At 35.1% G+C, this 20,198-nt stretch overlaps 1 protein-coding gene across 1 annotated transcript in view; it reads left to right on the forward strand.

Annotated features, from left to right (window-relative positions):
* Nucleotides 1-20,198, forward strand: part of CNTNAP2 (contactin associated protein 2) — a 2,632,466-nt gene that overhangs the window by 2,365,806 nt on the left and 246,462 nt on the right. Inside the window, exon 17 of the mRNA XM_031941247.1 lies at nt 2,616-2,834. Within this exon, the coding sequence (XP_031797107.1) occupies nt 2,616-2,834 (219 nt within the window). The remainder of the gene's footprint in view (nt 1-2,615; nt 2,835-20,198) is intronic.

A 20,198-nucleotide genomic window follows, 5' to 3' on the forward strand; every position in this document is an offset into this window, starting at 1 on the left:
CATCTTTTCATAAGGGAGAACTAAGTTCATTTTCAAAAATAAGGGGGGGATCTATCCCAAGATTATCCCTAGATAAATTCAAAATTAAATAAAGTACATTTTCATCATCCTTTCATCTCTCCAGACATATCTTCTCTCTGTCTTCTTTGGACTTGCCTCTCCATTCATAACTGTGCTTCCATAGTGAGGTATGCAGTAACCTCATATCACTAGCTGCCAACTGTCATGTATTTCCATAACAGCAGGGGGTAAAAAAAATCCTTTCTTTGGCTTTTAAAGCCTTCTATAATCTGGCCTCTTACTCCCTTTCCAGTTTCCTTTTGCTCTTTACACCCTAATCCCCAATGTATTCTGCCATCTAGAAGAATAGCCTCTTTTCTATTTCTGAAATTAGTAAGACCATCTTCTAACTCCAAATATTTTTGCTTTCCATTCCCCATGCCTTTCAATTCTCACCCTCCTCTTCTCAGTTTCTTAGCTTCTTCCTTGGCTTTCTTCAAATCCCTCCCTCTGCAAGAAACTTTCCCAGATCCCCCTTAATGATACTGCTTTCCCTTTGGTGATCATCTCTAGTTTATTTTATATAAGATATCTTTGAACATAGCTATTCATGTGTTGCCTCCCCCTATTAGACTATAGACTTCTTAATAACTGGAACTTTTACCCTTCTTTTTGTCCCTAGCACTTAGCACAGTGGTTGACATCTGGTAGCCTATATGTAAACTCAAGAAGGAGTCACAACTAGGAGTGATGAGAGTTCAGTGGGGAAATGCTAACAAACCTAGACAAAGTAAACCAAGAATATGGCAAAGCCAGATACAGAGATTCAGACACACATTGAGATCACAAGGAGGATAGACAAGAGAAAACAAATCAAAAGAGAAGGTGTAGCCCCTAATAATAATTTGTTATTGATGTTCAAAAGGTTCATAGAACTGGTTCCCATTTTTCAATTTGGAAACCATACAATTCAGTGGCAACTAGGTACCAGGATCACAACTTTGATGCTTATTAAGACTCCATCTCTAAGTACTGGTTCTGTAAACTTTTTTCCATTGACCCAGAGATAAAGATCTCCCAGATAGCCCTTGTCTAGGTCAAATGGTCTTAATGGTTTTAAATAGGATGAATCCCTTTGGCAATGTGATGAATCCTTTGGACCTCTTTTCAGAAAAAAAAAGTTTGAAATATATAAAATTAAATGCACAAAATTAAAATGAAGTCATTTATATTAAAATATAGTTTTCAAAAATATTTTTAAAAGAAATGCACTGATGAAAATTAAGAATCCCTGATTTAATATAGCCCTCTTGTGTTACAAATAAGAAAACTGATGCTCAGAAAGATAAAATAATTTGTCCAAAGCCAAAAAACTATTGACAGAACCAGAGTTGAAAGTCAACTCTTCTAACATAGATGAGAGAGAGAGAGAGAGAGAGAGAGAGAGAGAGAGAGATTGAGAGAGAGGGAGGGAAGGAGGAAGGGAGGGAGGGAGGGAAGGAGGAATTGTGAAAAGGACTTCAGAGTTCTTATTCTGGCAGAATGAAAAAATTGCATTACTACCAAAATAAATGGGAAAATTAGGTAGAAGGTCATATTTGGGAAGGAAATGGTGAATTGAACAAGTTTCTTAACTTACCTCGACTATGTCCCCTTTAGAAAGCTTGATGGTGAAGCACTCTATTGATTATATATGATTATTGTTACTTACTGGTTATATAAATTGAAAACCTTTTGGTTACATATGATTAAATTTGGAGAGAGACATTGTCAAAACTTTTACAGAAATACACATTGATCATGTAAGCAAATTATTGCATAAACCCATTCACTTTCTCAATCCTCTCTAGCCCCCAATACAGAAATTCAAACAATTGAGTTATATAAAAAAGCTGTGAAAAATTTTTTTCCTGGTTTCTGAGATTCAGTGCAAAGAGGCACCAGAAGGGCTTTAATTAAGTAGCAGTAATTGGATACCATCCTGATACAAAGAAAGGATAGATGACTAAAATCCAGAAAAAGATCAAGGTATAACATTCACCTGCATGAAATACCAGCTTTAGCTAGCTCAGGAAAAAAAGAATGGCATGACTTCAAGTTGCTTCTATTGGTAAATTTTTCTTAAAGTCAATGTCCTAGGGGTGGGGGAAAGGATGGAATGTGCAAAAGTGATTCATAAAAAACCATGAAATGAAACCCAAAGGAAGATGATACCCGAGTGTAAAGTTATAGCTTTGCTCCCCCTGCCTGAATTGCCCTCCCTATCTTAGATCTATGGGGTAATGAAACAAATTCTCTCTGGACCCAGAAAGGACATTTAAAGCTTTTGCTAAACATGAGAGTCTGATTCTCTGGAGTCATTCAGACTGCTTATTGACTGATAAAAATCATCTGAGTTCTTATAACTAGGCTAAGGAATCAATATAGAGCAGAGCTTGAATTCCAACTCGTGTGATACAGGTCCCCAAATAGCTGCTAATAATTTTAAAACTTCACAACAAGTGGCAGGTTTGTGCTATTAGTCTGTCATTATCTCTTTATTGGGAAATTTCTTCTGTGTGAAGTATATATGAGCTCCAATATTCACCTTCCTTCCTCTCTGTCTGCTATTCCAGCTGCCACAGAAGTGTCCTTCTCCTTTGATGTTGGAAATGGGCCAGTGGAGATTGTTGTCAGATCTCCTTCTCCTCTTAATGATGACCAGTGGCATCGGGTCATTGCTGAGAGAAACGTCAAGCAGGCAAGTCTCCAGGTGGACCAGTTGCCACAACAGGTGCGGAAGGCACCTACAGAAGGTCACACACGCCTAGAGCTTTACAGCCAGCTATATGTGGGTAAGTAATAGAAAAGAAGTATCAGCTCTTTAACTCTAGCACTGAAAATGGCTTCAAAACTATAGACTACAATTTCTTCTCTCACACAGGTGACTTAGATACAAATATTTCTGTGAACTAGAGAGATAACCCTGTGAGATTTTCTCTGAATTCTGTGATTCTCTGATCTTTCAGGAGACAAATAGCTACAATATTTATGCAGGGGGAAACACTTCTACATTGGAATCAGGAAGCCTGCATTCAGATTAATGCCTTTAATTTGCGATCATTATGATCATGAGATAGTCTCTCTCTGTTTACATATATAAAATCCTTTATTTTGTATATGTAAAATGGGGATAACAATATATAGACATTTGCATGTCATTTAAAGGATTCATCTCTTTTGAACCTCCAGGTACCACAAGTCCTTAGATACTATAGGACTTATTATCCCCATTTTTGTGGGAAAGATAAATAAGACACAAAAGACTAAAAAATGACTTGCCTATGACCACATGGCTATTAAGTATCAAGGACAGAATTTGAACCATCTTTCTGAATCCAGTATTCTACACAATCCCTTGCTACCTTGTTTTATATCTTTCACAGAGCATTGTGGGAGAAAAATTATGCTTTGCATATATCTGAATACTATTCAGAACTTCTTAGTATCAAGCAAAAATGTGCCTAGTAGTAGGTGCTTAATAAATGTTTGTTAAATTCATTTGAATTGAAAACCATGCTTCCTCCTCTTAGAAATAAATACAAGCATATGTGTTTGCCCATCCCTTATTAGAATTGATGAGTAATAAAATGCTTTTGACTTCTCTTTACTTTATTTCAATGGATAGCCAAAAAGGCTAAATATTGAATAATAAATGTAAACAAAACTGAAAAATGTGGGTACCCTAATAAACATCAAAATACCAGGCAACTGGGGTCAACTACATAAGTTAATTTAGATACCAATACTTTTGTTTATGTGGGGTAGTATTTCCCAATTCAATCTCTCTTTTAACATATTCCAAATGAGGGTAAAGTCAACTCAAGTCAAAATCTGTTTCCAAGTGCAGTGATTCTTCTTCAGGTTTATTTTCCTTTCTTTTAGGAAATGAGTAGCCATCTATTGAATGGAAGCATAGGATGTTTCTCTATTGAATACTTATAGAACCACATCGAGATTCCCAAATATTTTACAGCTGAAACTTAACTGGGCTAATTGTAAACTTTTACTTTCTCAGTTCACTGCATAAAATTCTGAGATTTCATCCATGTTGTTTTTCCCTCCAACAATACAGATTATAACCCATCCACAGCTGTCCTTCTTGTGTGACTCTTGTCCATTAAATATCACCAGATTTTAAATGTTTTCTAACTATAAATCCTTTCCACCCATTAACACAAAAAAGTTCATGAACCACTCAAATTTTAGGTCCTTGATTGATTATCCAAAATAAGGAAATATGAAGTATTGTTGTGTGCTCAGTGGACAAACTCTAACACAGAGAGTTCTTGTTTTGCAAAAGTGGAACATTTCACAGACCTCTATATAAAGCATTTTTAACATAATGAAAATTTACCCATACCCACCCATCTCACTTAGCCTATATAACAAACACATAAACAAAGAGCAACATTAGGCAAGTCATAAAATCAAAAATTTCTTTCTTAGTATAGGATTCTATGTCATAATGCCAGTTGTCACAAATTATAACACATAGAATGGAATATCTTTAGGATTACTTCTGGTTTGTTTTTTTTTTTTTTTTTTTTGAAGTTTTATTCAGTATATTTTGGTTTTGTATCAGTCATTTTCTTTTTTTTAATTTTTTTTTGAAAAAAATTTCTTTACACGACTTTATCCCTCCCTCCTTCTACCCACTTCCTCAGATGGCAAGCAGTCTTATACATGTTAAATATATCATAGTCATTTTCAAAGGAACAAAAAGGCTCTTGCCCTCCCATTTCTGTTTGAATCCTCCCTCTAGTCAATAAAAACAATTGATAAAACATGATGCAATGATCATGTATGATAATGTACATAACGTTCTGCCTGAATCTGAAATGTCCCTCTTTTTTTTCTTCTGAGAGTAGAAATAATTCATTCTCTATTTCCTAAGGTTATTTTAGTTTTATCTTGTTTTTACTTGCTCAGAGTACATATTGCTTTAAGAATATTTTCCTTAAACTCTGGTGACTAATTAGCCAACCATCTCCATGCATGTGTGTGTAATATATACATATATGTGTGTTTTCTTTGGGGGGTAATAGAGATAAAATTTGAAATTCATAGTCACTGCATATTTAAAGAGATTTTTTTTTCTTCATTTCAATCCAACAAGCATTTATTTAAGTTTCTACTCTATGTCCAGCCCTGGGGAATGTAAGAAAGAAATGAAAAAATAATAATACCTGTTTTCAAGGAGCATATTTTATGCTGGTTTTTGAGATCTATTGAGAAAGAGACACATGAGGAATAGACTATAGAACTATTACTGGATTACTAAACTAAAATATTCTACAAGTAATGCACCTGTAAGGTTTTATAAATATTGATTTTTACCAACTTTATCCACAGAGATGTAGTGCAGCAGACAATGCTGCAATCAGAAGTTAGAAGGACCTGAATTCAGATTCTGCTTCTGATACATACCATTTGATGATCATGGTCTAGTTAACCTAATTTCTCATTGCATCCAGGCAACTCTCTAAAGCTTTCAACTAGAGCTGACGCCAAAGGAATAATCCTTACACAGATATGGACTCCCCCCTAACCTTCATTAAATAAACAAATAGTAAAAAGTTTCCCAAATAGCCATAGAATTCCTGGAAGACTGAAGATCACCTGAAAATAAAAGATCAGGTAACCTTTTCACAAATGTGTTCCTTTGGGGACACAAGTCTTTTTTCTTACTCAAAAAGACTGAATGTAATTAAGCTTAATGTAGTTACTACAATGCTCTCTTCCTTTGTTTTTCTTTTTCATAAATCTAAGCTCCTAGCTTTTAACTTTCTGATGGCTTAAGGTTCAGTATTATGATCCCCTTGGGGCAATCCTGACAGGGCTTCTCCTCCTAAGAGGGCTTCTCCAAATTGCTCTCTAACAGTAATAATTGAGCTCTACAACTCAAACGGCTCCACCAGGAAACTAGTCCCAGAGAGAACCAGGCTCACTTGTCAATCAGCCCCTGAACTGTGAAATCCAGTTACACAAAAGCCAGTTGTCACAAACTATTGGACTGGGAATCAGGAGACGGAGTCAAATCCATGCTCTGCCACTGTGTCACCTTGAGCAGGACACAACTTCTGGATGGGAATTGAAGGCCTAAAAAAGTCTCTTATGGGCAGCTGGTTTCCTCATCTGTAAAATGAGGACTCTGGACAGGAGTCATCTTTAAGGTCTCTTCCATTCCAGCCATTTTGAGCTTTTAAATTAAATAAGGCAGAGGTCTGTACATTTTTTTTCTGCTTATATTCTTGCTCTTTTGCTTCTCTTTCTCTCTTCCTTTCTCTCTAAATTTTCATGTGCAGACTACCATTCCAACATGGTCCCTCTTTTATTCACATTTCTCAATTAATTGACCTGAAATTGGATGGTTTTAGCCATCAGTCAATAGAGGCAGATGCACTGTTACCAAACATCTCCTTCAAAGAAAGAAGTCATTGTCCAGTGGTTCCACTTATGTGCCACAAATACCACAGTATCTTACCAAAAGACACGACTACTGATAAGAGTATCACTCACTCCCTTTGAAAAAGCCTTTCTAAAAGAAAGAAAAAATAGTTCCAGCTACTTACAATCTTTAAGACAGCAAGAAAATCTCATGACAAAAGGGATGGCTTGGGTTATGGCAAGCAATAGGAATTCAGCTCTACAGCTCTGGCTTAACAGAGAAAATTTTAAAACCCAAAAAGAGAAAATACTTGTTTTATTTAAAACTACACTTAGGACTTTTTTGTGTTCTGCCCTAAAATAAGCAGCTAGTATATGACCGGTCCCCAGAACAGCCTCGTGATAACTTGCCCATCACACAGCTTTCCCTAGCCATGGTCCAGGTGCAAGGGCTCACTTCCTATGTAGGCAGCCATAGACCAGATTTCTTTACAGGGCTAGCGAGCAGCCGGCATGCCCATGGTCATCACATAAATGAGGCTGACAACATGCTGGATTCAGCTGAAGCCCCTTTTAGTTGTAAAGTATCTCAGAGAACTCGGAATATTGGCAAGAACAGTGGCAGTGACAGGACTGTGAGGGAGGAATAGGATGGCTGTTGGGAACCCAGCTACTGGCATCCCAGCTGGGGACCCAGGCTTGTGGTCCAGGACATGACAAGACAGCAGCAGGTGTGAGCACTAGTGGGAGGCAAGCTGGGCACAAGTCAAAGCAGACAGCACAGGATCCAGGACGAGGAAAGGCAGAAGGGAAGAGGTCAAGACTGGCAGAGACAGCAAATCAAGGACAATGAGGACTGTAATCTGCTAGGTCCCTGCTTTAGAAAGAAAGTAGGTTTCTTGAAAGCATCTGAAGTCATTTTGGAAGCTGTTATCCTTAAACTGTAGATCTAGTTGGTTGGGTTAATATTCTATCTGAAACTCTCTAGCATTTAAAGTGGCTTTAGTCATTTTTCCGCCTGGTTTACTTTCAAAGGAAAGAGGAAATCCTCTTCATCCGAGGCAAGAGCTTTTACTTTTGAGTCCTGATAGTATCTGGTGCTCTTATTTCTCTCATTTCAGAGGCAGAATTTGTCCTGAAACAGGGGTACTGCCAATGGCTCAGGATCTCTTTGAGGAGAGGAGAAAATTAAATTTAAATTTAAATGTAGTATATATTTATATAATTTATATAAGTATGATATAAAATAAATTTTAAATTAAAATTTTAAAATAGATACCTACAAAGAACAAGGTACTGTGCCAGAAACAAAGGATAAACCCAAACCTTAACAATTTCTGGCCTTAAAAGATACGTCTTCTACTAAGGGCATCCATTGTATAAGTACCTGCTTATTTACATGACTTCCCAATTTGAATGTGAGTTCCGTTAGGACAGAAACTGTGTTTTGCCTTTTTCTATATGTGCAGAGCTTAGTAGAGTGTCTAATACATGAATAAATCCTTAGGGAATGTTTGTTGACTAACTGTGACATAAGACTGAGGACTGAATCTGTGATTTCACTGATATAAGGCACTCATAGATGAGGAAACAGCCTTTAATAATGCAGATAGAAACATTATCTTCAAGTTATAGTCTTATAGAATTGCTTGAAGGTTTAAGAGATTGAGTGCCTTGTCAAGGTCACACAGCCAATTTTATTGTCTTCAAGTCTGGTTCTATATTTACTAATGCCACCTGATTTCTCATTCATTGAAAGAGATTTCTCATTCATTAAAATAAGAGTTGGCTCAGTGGATAGAGCACTCAGCAAGCCCTAAATTCATATTTGTCCTCAGACTCTTAGCAGCTATGTGACTCTGGGAGAGCCTAAACCACTTAGCTTGTCTGTCTCAGCTTCCTCATCTGTAAAATGGGATAATGGTAGCACTTAAGGACTCAACATTATCAAGGATAAAATGACACTATTTTTCAAGTGTTTTGAAAACTTTAAAGATCTATATAAGTGCTATTGTTTCAAGTGAATTCAAAATAATATGCCCTGATTTCAAAAAATATAAAATTGCTAACAACTAAGAAATAGAAGGTGGGAGGCAGAGCAAATAAATATTTGAATAATTGTTGTGGCTTCTCTCTGAGACCAATCTTGACTAGGAACCATGTGGGAGAATAAGATCTGCCAATCACACCACATAACTCTGTTTGGTCAGCTGTTCCTCTGTACATTGCATTCCAAAAGAGGGAATGGATGCTTGAGATTACCATGTCAAATGACAGAAGGAATGGGAAATTCAGACATTGGTATGCAAGTGAACATAGGACTCTATAGAAGTGAAATTCATCCAGCTCTGTGTAACAGTGAAATAGCAACTTCTAATAGCAGAACAAGTTTGGAATAAGGGCATGCAGTCTCACGTCCTCTGATTAGAAACAGAAGAGAAAGTGTTTGTATTCTGTTTTCCATTTCCTGTGTACTGACTCCCAGGTGAGTGACTATGCTATCAGAATAGCCAAGCTGAAAATAAAAAATGAAACACCTCCCCAGTGGAATTTGGCTCCCTGCATGAAAGCCTTGTAGCAAATCTCTAGCATTACAATGTTAAGACTGATATCAGTCTGGAGTATTTATCAAAAGAACAAAATATACCAACCCCTTTAAGCAGAATGGGGACCATTTTGGGAGAGTTGGAGGATGAAGCAGGGTGAAATCTTGGGTCTAAGTCCACTTCTCTTTTTTCCTCATCTGCTTCTGCAAAGCAAAATACCAGCACTATCTCTTTAAAGCAATTATTCCATCCTCAAACCATCTATATTTTTTTCTTGTCTTCATGAAACTTACCCCTAAATCCTTTTCTCAAAGTTTGAATACTGCTTGATTTCCTTTGGGATTTTTTTTTAAACTCTATCGCACAAGATAAAATGAAGATTGAATACAGGTAAACAACCAAGAAATGGGTTTCTCACAATCTAGGATCATATGAGAACCTACATTTCACACATCCTTCTCAATGCCGCTCATACCAAAGCAAGAGCTCATCTGCGTGAGCTTGACTTGTGGGCTCCAGGTGAATTGGAAAGTATCATTTCTCCCTGTTTGCTCCCTCTTACCTTCTCAGGGCTTACCATTAATAATCAAATACCAATCAATCAGAGGGAGTGAATAAGAATGCTAGCCACTCCCATCACCAGTGTGTAAAATATACTGTTGGGTTGTTTTTTGTTTTTTTTTTTTGGGGGGGGAGGGAGGGAGGTATTTGAAATGATTAAGTATTCTATGGAGAGCAAAAATGCAAATATCATGTGATAAGCTGTGTGTACTCTCATTCTTGACTATGTAAGACTCAATTAGCCCCTTCAGTCTCAGAAAATACATCTACTATTCTCTCTCCCTTCCCATATTCCTTGTCCCTTGGATCATATCTTTTAATAGTTCTTTGCCTTGAGGATTTTTCTCCCTACAAAACCTGGCACCTCAACTGACAACTTGATTGTTTTCCTTTTCAATGTCTGACACTCATTCTCCCAATTAAAAATTCTTGTTTCTTCCCTAAGACCAACTGCCAGAATTGCTTTCACCCTTGGGAGTGGGATGCTCTTAACTCTTCCCCTTCCTTTGCTTTCTTCAACTCCACAACTTTGCCATTTAACAACTTAATAAAGTTAATAAACTATTTACAAAATTATGTTATCTTAAATTTAAGCATTTGAACAGAAGTAGCTTTTTCTTTTAAAAAAAATTAAAAATTTCTTTCCTAGAAATAATAGAATTTCAGTATTGGAAAGCATAAAACTTAGCATCGTACTTGGCAAATAGTAGGTGCTAAATAAATGCTTATTACCTTCCTTTCCCTAAAATGGTCATTATTTTATAAATTAAAAGCTAAGGATCAAAGAGGTCAAGGATTTATCCAAAGTTTCTGTTAGTATTTGGTGGACCAGGACCTAAATTCAGTTTTTAGATTGTAGACTCCTTGAGAGCAGGAACTATTTGTTTTTCTTTTTTATATACTGACAGATATAAAAATTGGAATGATTAGGGGGGAAATTTATAGTTACTTGTGCAGGATCCTTCCATTCATGTATTTATTCTACATGTATGCATTCTAGCTACTGCATGTGACAATCAATAAACTTCTCATTAACTTAAGAAAACTTCTGCCTCCTGATTTTTATTACCTAAAAATGCCCAGTGCTTTGCATATAGAAGGTCTGAATAACAATTTGACCTATTCAACATGCATTTATTAAATATAACTTCTATATTAGTATTTATGTTAGACATTGAGATAGAAACATGTCCAGCCCTCAAGAAGCTTATATTTTGTCAAAGACTTTGGGTACACATAAGTACAGAGAAAATAAATTCAAAATATTTGGGGGAGAACGTAGGTGGAGAGAATATGTATCAAGAAAAGCTTCCTACAAGAACTAGCCTGTAAAGTAAATTTTGAAGTGAACTAGGGATAATAAGAGGTACAGGTAAAGAGAGAATGTGTTATGGATATTGGGAACAACCAGTTTGACAAAGATCAAGAAATAGAAGATGAGTTCTAGGTGTGATGGAAAAACATCAAGAAGCAGTTTGGTTGGACCAAAGAGTTTGTAAAGATCAGTAACATATAACATTAGAAAATTAAGTTAGATTCTGAAGGGCTTGAAATGCCAAAAAAGGAGTATTTTCTGTGTGATCCTAGAGGTGAGAAGAAGCCTCTAGAGTTGAAATGAATTTTTTAATAATAATTAATTCATGGTTCTATAGGACCCAAGAGTTCACAAAGTTCTCTTTTCACATTGTCCCCTTGAGGAAGAGGGAGCCCTTGAGGATACATAAATTTTCTGCTACAAGACACTCCTTTTAAAAATACATAAATTGTTGCCTTTTCAAGTCAGAGAGCTCACGTCTGGATTTTGAATGTGTTGGGGTTTTTTTTAACCCTGTGGAAATAGTCATTCCTGAGTTATATACATAGGTATGAATATATTTCAGCTGTGAATCTGAATGAGCTCCCATTACAACAGCAATATAAATTGCCTACAAAGAGGACATTGTTCTTTACAAAATTTACCTTCAGTTAAATTTAGAAAACAATTTTTCAGTTCACCTGTAAAGTAAAATTTTAGGTATTTAAGTATAGACACTATATGAGTTACCTCCATTTTGAAATGCCCTTTTTCAATGCCTTAAACTCTAGTACCCACTCCCTCCTCTTTTTTTGTTAATTGTATATTCCTTTAACTAGGAAGATATTGTCTGGATGTTTAAAAACAGTCTAAGTTATTCTTAGATTTATGCTTTTGTTCTGTCTGTATAATGAGATTATAGAAAAATCTGGACTTTCCAAATATCCTGACTTCTCTAACATGTAAATCTTTTGCTTCCTGTAGGATGATGTCTATGAGATGTTTTGATTCGTTGAATGGATGGAGATTTTTATAAAGAAAATTGCTTTCTCTAGTTGGTGAACTAATTTTGGAAATTTGCCTATGAAAATGAATCTTTTGTTCCATAATAGGCCTAATCTGATTTATAGTTAAAACTAGGAACTCTCACATAGTAAAGGGCTATAATGAAAACAAATCAGAATCAACATATATCCAATGAGAAGCATTTGTGGTGCCAAAATCTCCCTCTTGAGCTCTCCAAAAGATTTCAGAGAAACCCATTTTTACATGATATTTTTTTGTTGTTCATGTTTGACTCTTCATGATCCCATTTGGAGTTTTCTTGGTGAAGATATGGTAGTAGTTTGACATTTCTTTCTCCAGGTCATTTTACAGGTAAGGAAACTGAGGAAAACCAAATTAGGCAATTTGCCCAGGGTCACACAGCTGTGGCAGAGGTCAGATTTGAATTCAAATCTTCCTGACTCCACTCCCAATGCTCCATCCACTGCACCATTTAGCTGCTTTGCTTAAATGTTTTTTGGTTGATTAGCTCTGAATTCAACCAATCTTAAGTTCAAAACATAATGTAAAAAATGTTTTGTCTCTTAATCTTTTCCTCTAGTATCTCTTCTTTTTAGCTAAGCCCACAGTATGTATTCAATATCTATATTACCTCCTGATTCTGAAGAGATTTTTGTTCCCATGTCTTGTTAACTGCCCAAGGCATTAACTATCCTCTTTCAATATGACTTCAAAAATGAAAGGATTTTGCTTACTTAAAACAAAAAGTACTTATTTCTTTTACCTGACCAAGATACCACCATTCTCTCCTTCCTCTCTTTTGCTGCCAAACTCTTTGCCTTTGCATATCTGTCCCATCTATCCACCTCACAAGGTTATTGACATAATCACCCAAAGGAAAATTTTATTAATATGTATACTGTATTCATTTTTACCACCTAGCCCTTAATCTTCTATAGATAGTCTTCCTCCCCACCATTCCACTGGTAGATTTTTAAAGCTCATTTGTGATCACCAAATCCAGACTTTTTCTCAGTATCCTCTTTCCATGACCTGCTTGTAGCATTTGACTATATTGGTCTGTTTTAAGATTTTATTGTCTTTTGACGTCTGTGCAATTATGGGATTTTTATTCTCCTCCTAAAGTTTTGAGTATTCCTCCAATAGTTTTTTTTTCTTTTTCTCTCTCTTCAGTATGTGTCCTCAGCTCTGTGATCTTTTCTTTCTAATCTCTTTCCTTCAGATAATTCATCTTTATGTCCACAATCCTTTCTCCACTTATGATTCCCAAAAGAGCCCTGCCATCAGCTGCAGAGACCATCCATACTCAGGAATTCTGAGGATAATTACAAGGGGAAAAAAAAGAGATAGAATCAAATTGTGACAGAGTTAGGAGTACAGTGGGATTAAAATTTTGAAAAGACATAGAGCCTATAAAGGAAAAATGAAAAAGCTTTTTTTTTTTCTAGCAGCTCAAAGTGTGTTATGAATAGTCAAAGTGAAGCTAATTAAAGGCAAATTGCCAGAATCTCCTTCAGACCCAGAGACAAACATAAAAAGGTGTTGTCCAAGGTCCTAGAAGAGAGCAACTCTAATGCTGCTTTAAAGAAACTTGTCAGTATATCAGACCTGTGGAAGGTGATTCTTTTAGTTGCAATAATACATTTGGCAGAGAAAATACTTTATAGTTTGTTTATAAAATTAGCAAGAGTACATGTTGGTCTTCATTTTGTTTAATTTGTAATGTTGTTCTGAATAAATATATCACAAAAATTAAGTAGTGTTGCTTACCTATGTGCCTGTATTTGGTTTCACAGAGCAACGCTCTGATTTAGGGAATACAAAGATAATAAGATCCTGCCCTCAAAGAGCCACACGTCTTATTTGATCGGATCACTACATTCTCCATAATCCTTCATAATATGTAAGAAACAACTCCAGAACTGTGAGGTCTACTTCGTTACCCACCCAGTCACTGCCCGAGTACTGGCAAAGAGCCCAAGTACATTCCAGCATCTCAGTAGAGAGTACTTTTAACTGGGGTGGAAGATCCCATAAGCAACAAGAAGAGGTTAAGGTACATAATTAATTTGAGTCTGGTCTGTTTGCTCTCACAAATTCTGCCTTATGCTGAAGCTAGGAGAAATGCCATGCAGAAATGAAGATAAACTCACCAAAAATCAGGAAACACTTTATGAAGAAATTCAGTCCAAGAAATTGGACTTCTGAGAAGTACAACTCAGCATTTTGTATGTAAAATACATTTCATATGATGCTTTCTATTATTGGTCTTTTTGAGGCATAATTGGTCAATCCATTTCAATCTCCTTACAAATTTGTACTAAATTTGTGCAAGTCAATCTCCTTGCATTTTTCTTCCAAAGATTTAGGGCTTTCCCGAATCAAAGTTTAATCTGGATTAAGTTACTAAAGTTAGAATTTAAGTAAATTTTCAATTCACTCCATATATGTGACATTAATCATTACCTTGACCCTTTTTTTCTGTTGATAGCTTTTGTGACTAGTTCCACCAATTATTTACAAAGAGTGATGATTAATTTCAACTTTTAAAAAATTATTGAATGCATGAATGGATGAATGAGAACAAAATTTCCTTAGTAAAGACTGGAAAAATTAAGCAACAACTTAAAAGATCTCTGAAAGCAAGAAAAATTTATCATCTCAGCACAATTCGTGTTTATTATTCTTCCCTTTATTGATTCCTTAAGTTTAATATCTGTTATTTTTATTTTGTTTTCTGAATTCTTTGTAATAATTGGCTATGATGTCATTCATTATGGATGACCACAAAGTTTTTGTAATTATTTTTAATTGCAATACTTGAATGTCAAGCCTTAAGATCATTAATTTTATAAATTAAGCTCAGATTTTCATCTCATCCAATTTTCATAAATATAATTACTATTCAGACAACTCTTAGTACAAGAGGTGAGCATGGGCTCTCTATTAGAAATGTATTGTTTTTTGTTATTATTGTAACTAATAAAAGATTTTATGACCCTTTTGGATATATTTTACATTAGGATCCAGATTTTGAATTTTTGACTCTGGCTACTTTAACAGATTAATGTAGTATACAAAATAAAAAGTTGAACACAATCAGTTAGTCACATAATTTAAACTATGATATATTTAAATCATTCTTATTTGAATATAGTGATCATCTTCCTGTCGGATTTTTTTCTTTATTTCAACCAGGACAAGGTGGCAAACATTTTTCTGTCAAAGGCATTTAAATTATCATTTTAAAAAAATAGCCACTTAGTTCACCTTTATTTTAAAAAAAAAAAAAAAAAACACCAATTGCTTCACTTCTCTATTTTTAAAATGAAAATCAGTTAACAAAACAATGTTCAACAAAATACACTTCAACTCTCTGAAAAAATATTTTTTAAAGTATGGAGAAGAAAAAGATTGGAAGAAAAGAAAAAAGGTTATAAGAGATAATAAAGACACAATTCAATTCAAAAAGCGCATATGATGTGCCTTTTATGTGTATTTAGAATGACAGAGTTAGAACTGGAAGGGCCCTCCTAGTCCAATACCCTTATTTGAACATTTGAAGAAACTAGGGTCCAAAAAGTAACAGCCAATTTTTTTCAATGTCTCCCCAGTTGGAAGAGCCAGGATTTGTTCCCATGAGACAAAGAAGTTCCCCGTGGAGAACAAATGTTTTTAGTTTTGTCTTGGCATTTTTAGTATCTGACACATAGTAGGCATTTAATAAATATATGTTGAAAATGACCAACCCTAATTCTGGAACATTGACAATGCAGCACACTTTCTGCCTTTAAAGAGAGAGAAATCTGTACCAATCATTGAGGATAAAAAGATAAAACCTGAAATAGTTGCTGCTCTCAAGAAACTTGTAATCTACTAGAGTACACTGCTAAATACACAGATAAATAAATGTAAAGTTCATACAAAATAAATACAAAATCACCAAGAGGGAGACCACCAGCAAATGGGTTGAACCCAAAAGAAAAGACCAAGAAAAACACACAGAGAACAAAGAGAGAGTTAGGTTACATATCCTGAGATGTAGAAAGACAAAAACACAGACTGAGAGAGACACACAAAAAACCACTGAAACTTATATATGCATGTGCACAAAGGGAACCAAAATATACAAAGACAGAGAGACATATAAATATGAAAAGGCTTTCAGATGGAGAAGGGGAGCAAGAAAGGGAAACAGTAAGACCTAGAATGCCTGGTGGTAATTTTGCTCATGTCACACCCTTATCTAGGATCATCAAAAGTGGTTATTACCTGTAGTCCTCTTATTTGAAACACCTGTGATCTAAACAGAAATTTTATAGAGCCCTTTTTAAACTACAAGCAAAGTAAAAGAAAAAAAACATGTTTCTCTGCTTTTATTTTCAAATTTCAAAAGTTTCTTTTGGAAATCAATCTGTGTTTGCTTCACCATCAAGTTCTGAGAAATGAGTAGGGTTTTAGAAAATTCCTTTTGAGATTGAGAGGCATTGAGCAATTTAGTAGCTCTACCTTTTGACATCAAAAAGCTGCCATATTGCCTTATCCTTGTTCTCTGGACTATCAGAGCTGCCCCTTCTATTCTACCTGCAAGTCACAGTTTGAAATCAACATTTATTTCTGTTCTGAGCTTTTCTTTCCTTCTTGGCCCCTTTTCCTGTCAAATTCCCACTCCAATCACATCCAATTTTTTTGGCCTAGGAGGGACCTTTTGTTGATAAGAGACTAGAAATAACAAAAGCTTGGTAGGGGGATAATACCTTTAGAAATAGATGGTTAATTTTTTTCCCAAATGTTGTTAGCCCTGTGAAGACACAAGTGTATGGGGGAAATTTTTCAGAGACTATTTTGTTTTACAGTCCTAATGTCCAGTATTGTATTTTTGCAACTATAAGTTTATCACTCCAGAGTTTCCCTAAGGCTATCTGACAGTTTGGCTTGGGCAAGGGCTCCCTGGTGTTTCAAACACAGTCATATAATTCTCCCACACACTTTAGACCCCTCTGACAAAAGAAAATAGTTTCTTTGGATCGTGTTGTGCTTTTTAAAAAAAGACTAATTCAGAGATATTGGCAGCTTTGGGTAGCTATCAGCCAGAAACATCACAACCATTCAAGGTAATTAAACATCTTTAAATGAAATCTCCCTTATAGCAGACAATGAAACTAAATTGTGGCAGGCCACCAAGAGGAGAAAAATACTATAATTGATCTAAACTCCTTTTTCTAAGTAAAAACTTCAGAAAAATATAGAAATGCCCTCATAAAGAATAACTCAATTTTATGCACTATGTAGTCAAGGGACCAACAAGGCCAAGTATATCCATTTTAAGGAAAACAAACAAACTGCTCTTGCTCTGAAAGATAAAGGCCTAGTTTAATTTATTATTTTATAATTTTTAAAGAAATGCAACACTTTTTAAATTGGTAAATCTTGCTAAGATTTTTTAATAAAAAGTTTTGGTTGTTTTTTTTTAATAAGAAATTATTTCTACCAGAAGTCTGGAGCAGATGACATTCTTAAAGTATTTTATCTTCCTTATTTTAAACTGAAAAGTCCCTTCATTCCTTGCTCTGAAAAGTAGAAAACATCACATTTAGGTCAATCATATACTCTAAAGGATCTTACTATCTCATTGATTTGAATATTCTCTCCAATGATGTCAGGAAGACCCAAGTTCAAATCTATACATAATTATAGCCAGCTAAATGACTTGATGGATAGAATATCAGGCCTGAAAACAGGAAGACTCATCTTCCTGGGTTCAAATCTATCCTGAGATACTTAGTATTTATGTGACCTCAGGTGAGCCATTTAACTCTGTTTGCCTCAGTTTTCTCATCTGTGAAATGACCTGGAAAAATAAATGGCAAACAACTCTGGTTCCCTTGCCAAGAAAACCCAAATGGGTCACAAAGAGTTGGACATGACTGAACACAAGGATGGTGTTATACTGAAAAGTCATTTAATCTCTATCTACTTTAGTATTCTCAACTACAAAATAGGAATAACAATAGTATCTGTCTCACAAAGTTGTTGAGGATCAAATAGGATAATATTTATAAAGCATTTGACACAGAACCTGGCACAAAATAGGCACTTAATAAATGCTTATTCCCTTCCATTCACTTCCTTTCACAACCCAACTGTGCTTTTTTGTCCCAGATTCTTGTCCAAATCTTCCCATGTCATAGGACTTCTACCCAATTTTCTAGAGGCCATTTTTTTTGCTTTCCTTTTCCCTTGGGAGGATACGAGTAAAGCACTCTGGCATTCCACTAATTGTCTTTCACCTTCAGCATCTGACTAGCCTATTTTTTTTCTTCCTTACAACCAATTCCTCAATAATATGTTTTACTTTGCTTATAAAATGCCCTGTGGTCATATGCTTCTGCTCATTCAAAACCACTATAACACCCTTCCATTGCTCTCTGCAATAGTAGTCATTTTTAATACTTCAGCATCATGTATACTATGCCCCATTACCATAGTACATCAACAGCAAAATGTTAGTATTTAAAGGTTACTGTCTTTTGTAGTCATTAAAGGAGCTTTGCAGTTTCCCAAAGACAATTCAGACCTCCTTCTCCTTTTCAAATGTCAGTCCAGCTTGCTAAACATATTGTAATGTTCCATTTGTTCAGGCTGATGGATAAGTGTTATACCCTCAGATTGTCCATTCAGCGGCATGATCTGAGTTCTTTATAGTGATTTTAGTTCTCTTCCAAGACGCTGTGCACTGTTCTCGGCATTCATCCAATTAATCCATGCCATACACAATAGAAGCATTACCATCTAGCAGGAGTATTTAACCTTTCTTGTGCCTTCGTATAAAATGAAAAACAAAACTACAAAGGAAGTCAGAATGATGAAAGATAGTTATTAACATACATATGAATATATGTATATATATATATATATATATATATATATATATATAGAGAGAGAGAGAGAGAGAGAGAGAGAGAGAGAGAGAGAGAGAGAAGATGAGAGTTTGGGAAGAGTCCTTATGTTAAGGACCCTAGGTTCAGAACTCCTGATTTAGTATGAATTCTTCTTCAGCTGGGACTCTTATAGAATCTCCATATCTTCTGCTTCACCTAGAGCATCATCAGATGATCTCTTACAATATCTTTGAGAGTCTGAAATTTTTTTCCCATTATTTTGATATTGGGTTGATTCCTTAATGCATTCCCAATTGTGCTGGTTCTAACATATTTTTTCTGCTATGCATATTTGGTCCAGTCTAGCTGCTTTTCCCATTTTGTTATCCTTACTGTAATTTCCACCTTTCAGTTATCAATGAATAAGTAAACTAGCATTTATCAAGTGCCTACTATGGATTAGGCATTGTACTAAGCACTGTGAATGCAAGGAAAGACAAAAGCCCATCCTTATTCTCAAATAGCTCATAGTCTAAAGACAGGGAGGTGATGGGGAAGGGTGGACAACATGCAAACAGCTCAGCACAAGACTATGCTTTTAGGATCCTAGGTTTAGTGATTCCCCTTTCTTTGATGGATAAAACAACTTGCTATGATAATTTTATAAATCATTTTATAAAATCCTTTATAAATAATTTTATAAATATTTTCTTTTATTTCTTGACTTACTAAGCTTTTTTAAAAATTGGTTTTTACCTCCATTATCTCCATTTGCTTTATGATACTACTTATAATTGCCTGACACCTCCATATTAAAATTTTACTAATGAATTTATATTCTAATTTGGCATCATAGTCTCATCAAATCAAAAAATTACATGCGTTAGAATTCTCTCTTCTTCCCTCTGATATTTACAAAATCTTTATTCCCCTGTATGTAAATGAGTTTCTGCTACTATCATTTATTCCCAGAATTCTTGACTTGAAGTTTATAAACTAGTTTTTGTTTTTGTTATTGTTGTCATTTTAATATTTTGAAAACTTCCTCAACATAATTGGTTTTTTTGGTTTTGTGTTTTATGTGTTTTATTCTATGCACTTAAAAAATTTGTTTTGAGAAGTCCATAGATTTCAATAGATTGTCAAAGGAACAATAATACAAGAAAGGTTAGGAATTTCTGATGTACTCAAAGGCTATCATATGTACTCATTGATAAGAAAAAGTCTTAATATGATTTTGAAATCAAAATGATTACCTTTGGCAAACAAATCTAACCAATTTGTATTATTCAAGTCATCAAAATCTAGTTACAAGGCATTTTTTTTCTTTTTTAATTGAAATGTTCTCTTAAGAAACCCAAAAGCAAATAAAATAGACCACAGAAACCATGTGTTATTCCTTTGAGTGATCCTTGGTTCCATCCATTTACACCTTCTCTTCACTGACTAATTGAAACCTAT

The sequence above is a fragment of the Sarcophilus harrisii genome, chromosome 5 (genome assembly GCF_902635505.1).
Source record: "Sarcophilus harrisii chromosome 5, mSarHar1.11, whole genome shotgun sequence".
NCBI classification, from domain to species: Eukaryota; Metazoa; Chordata; class Mammalia; order Dasyuromorphia; family Dasyuridae; genus Sarcophilus; species Sarcophilus harrisii.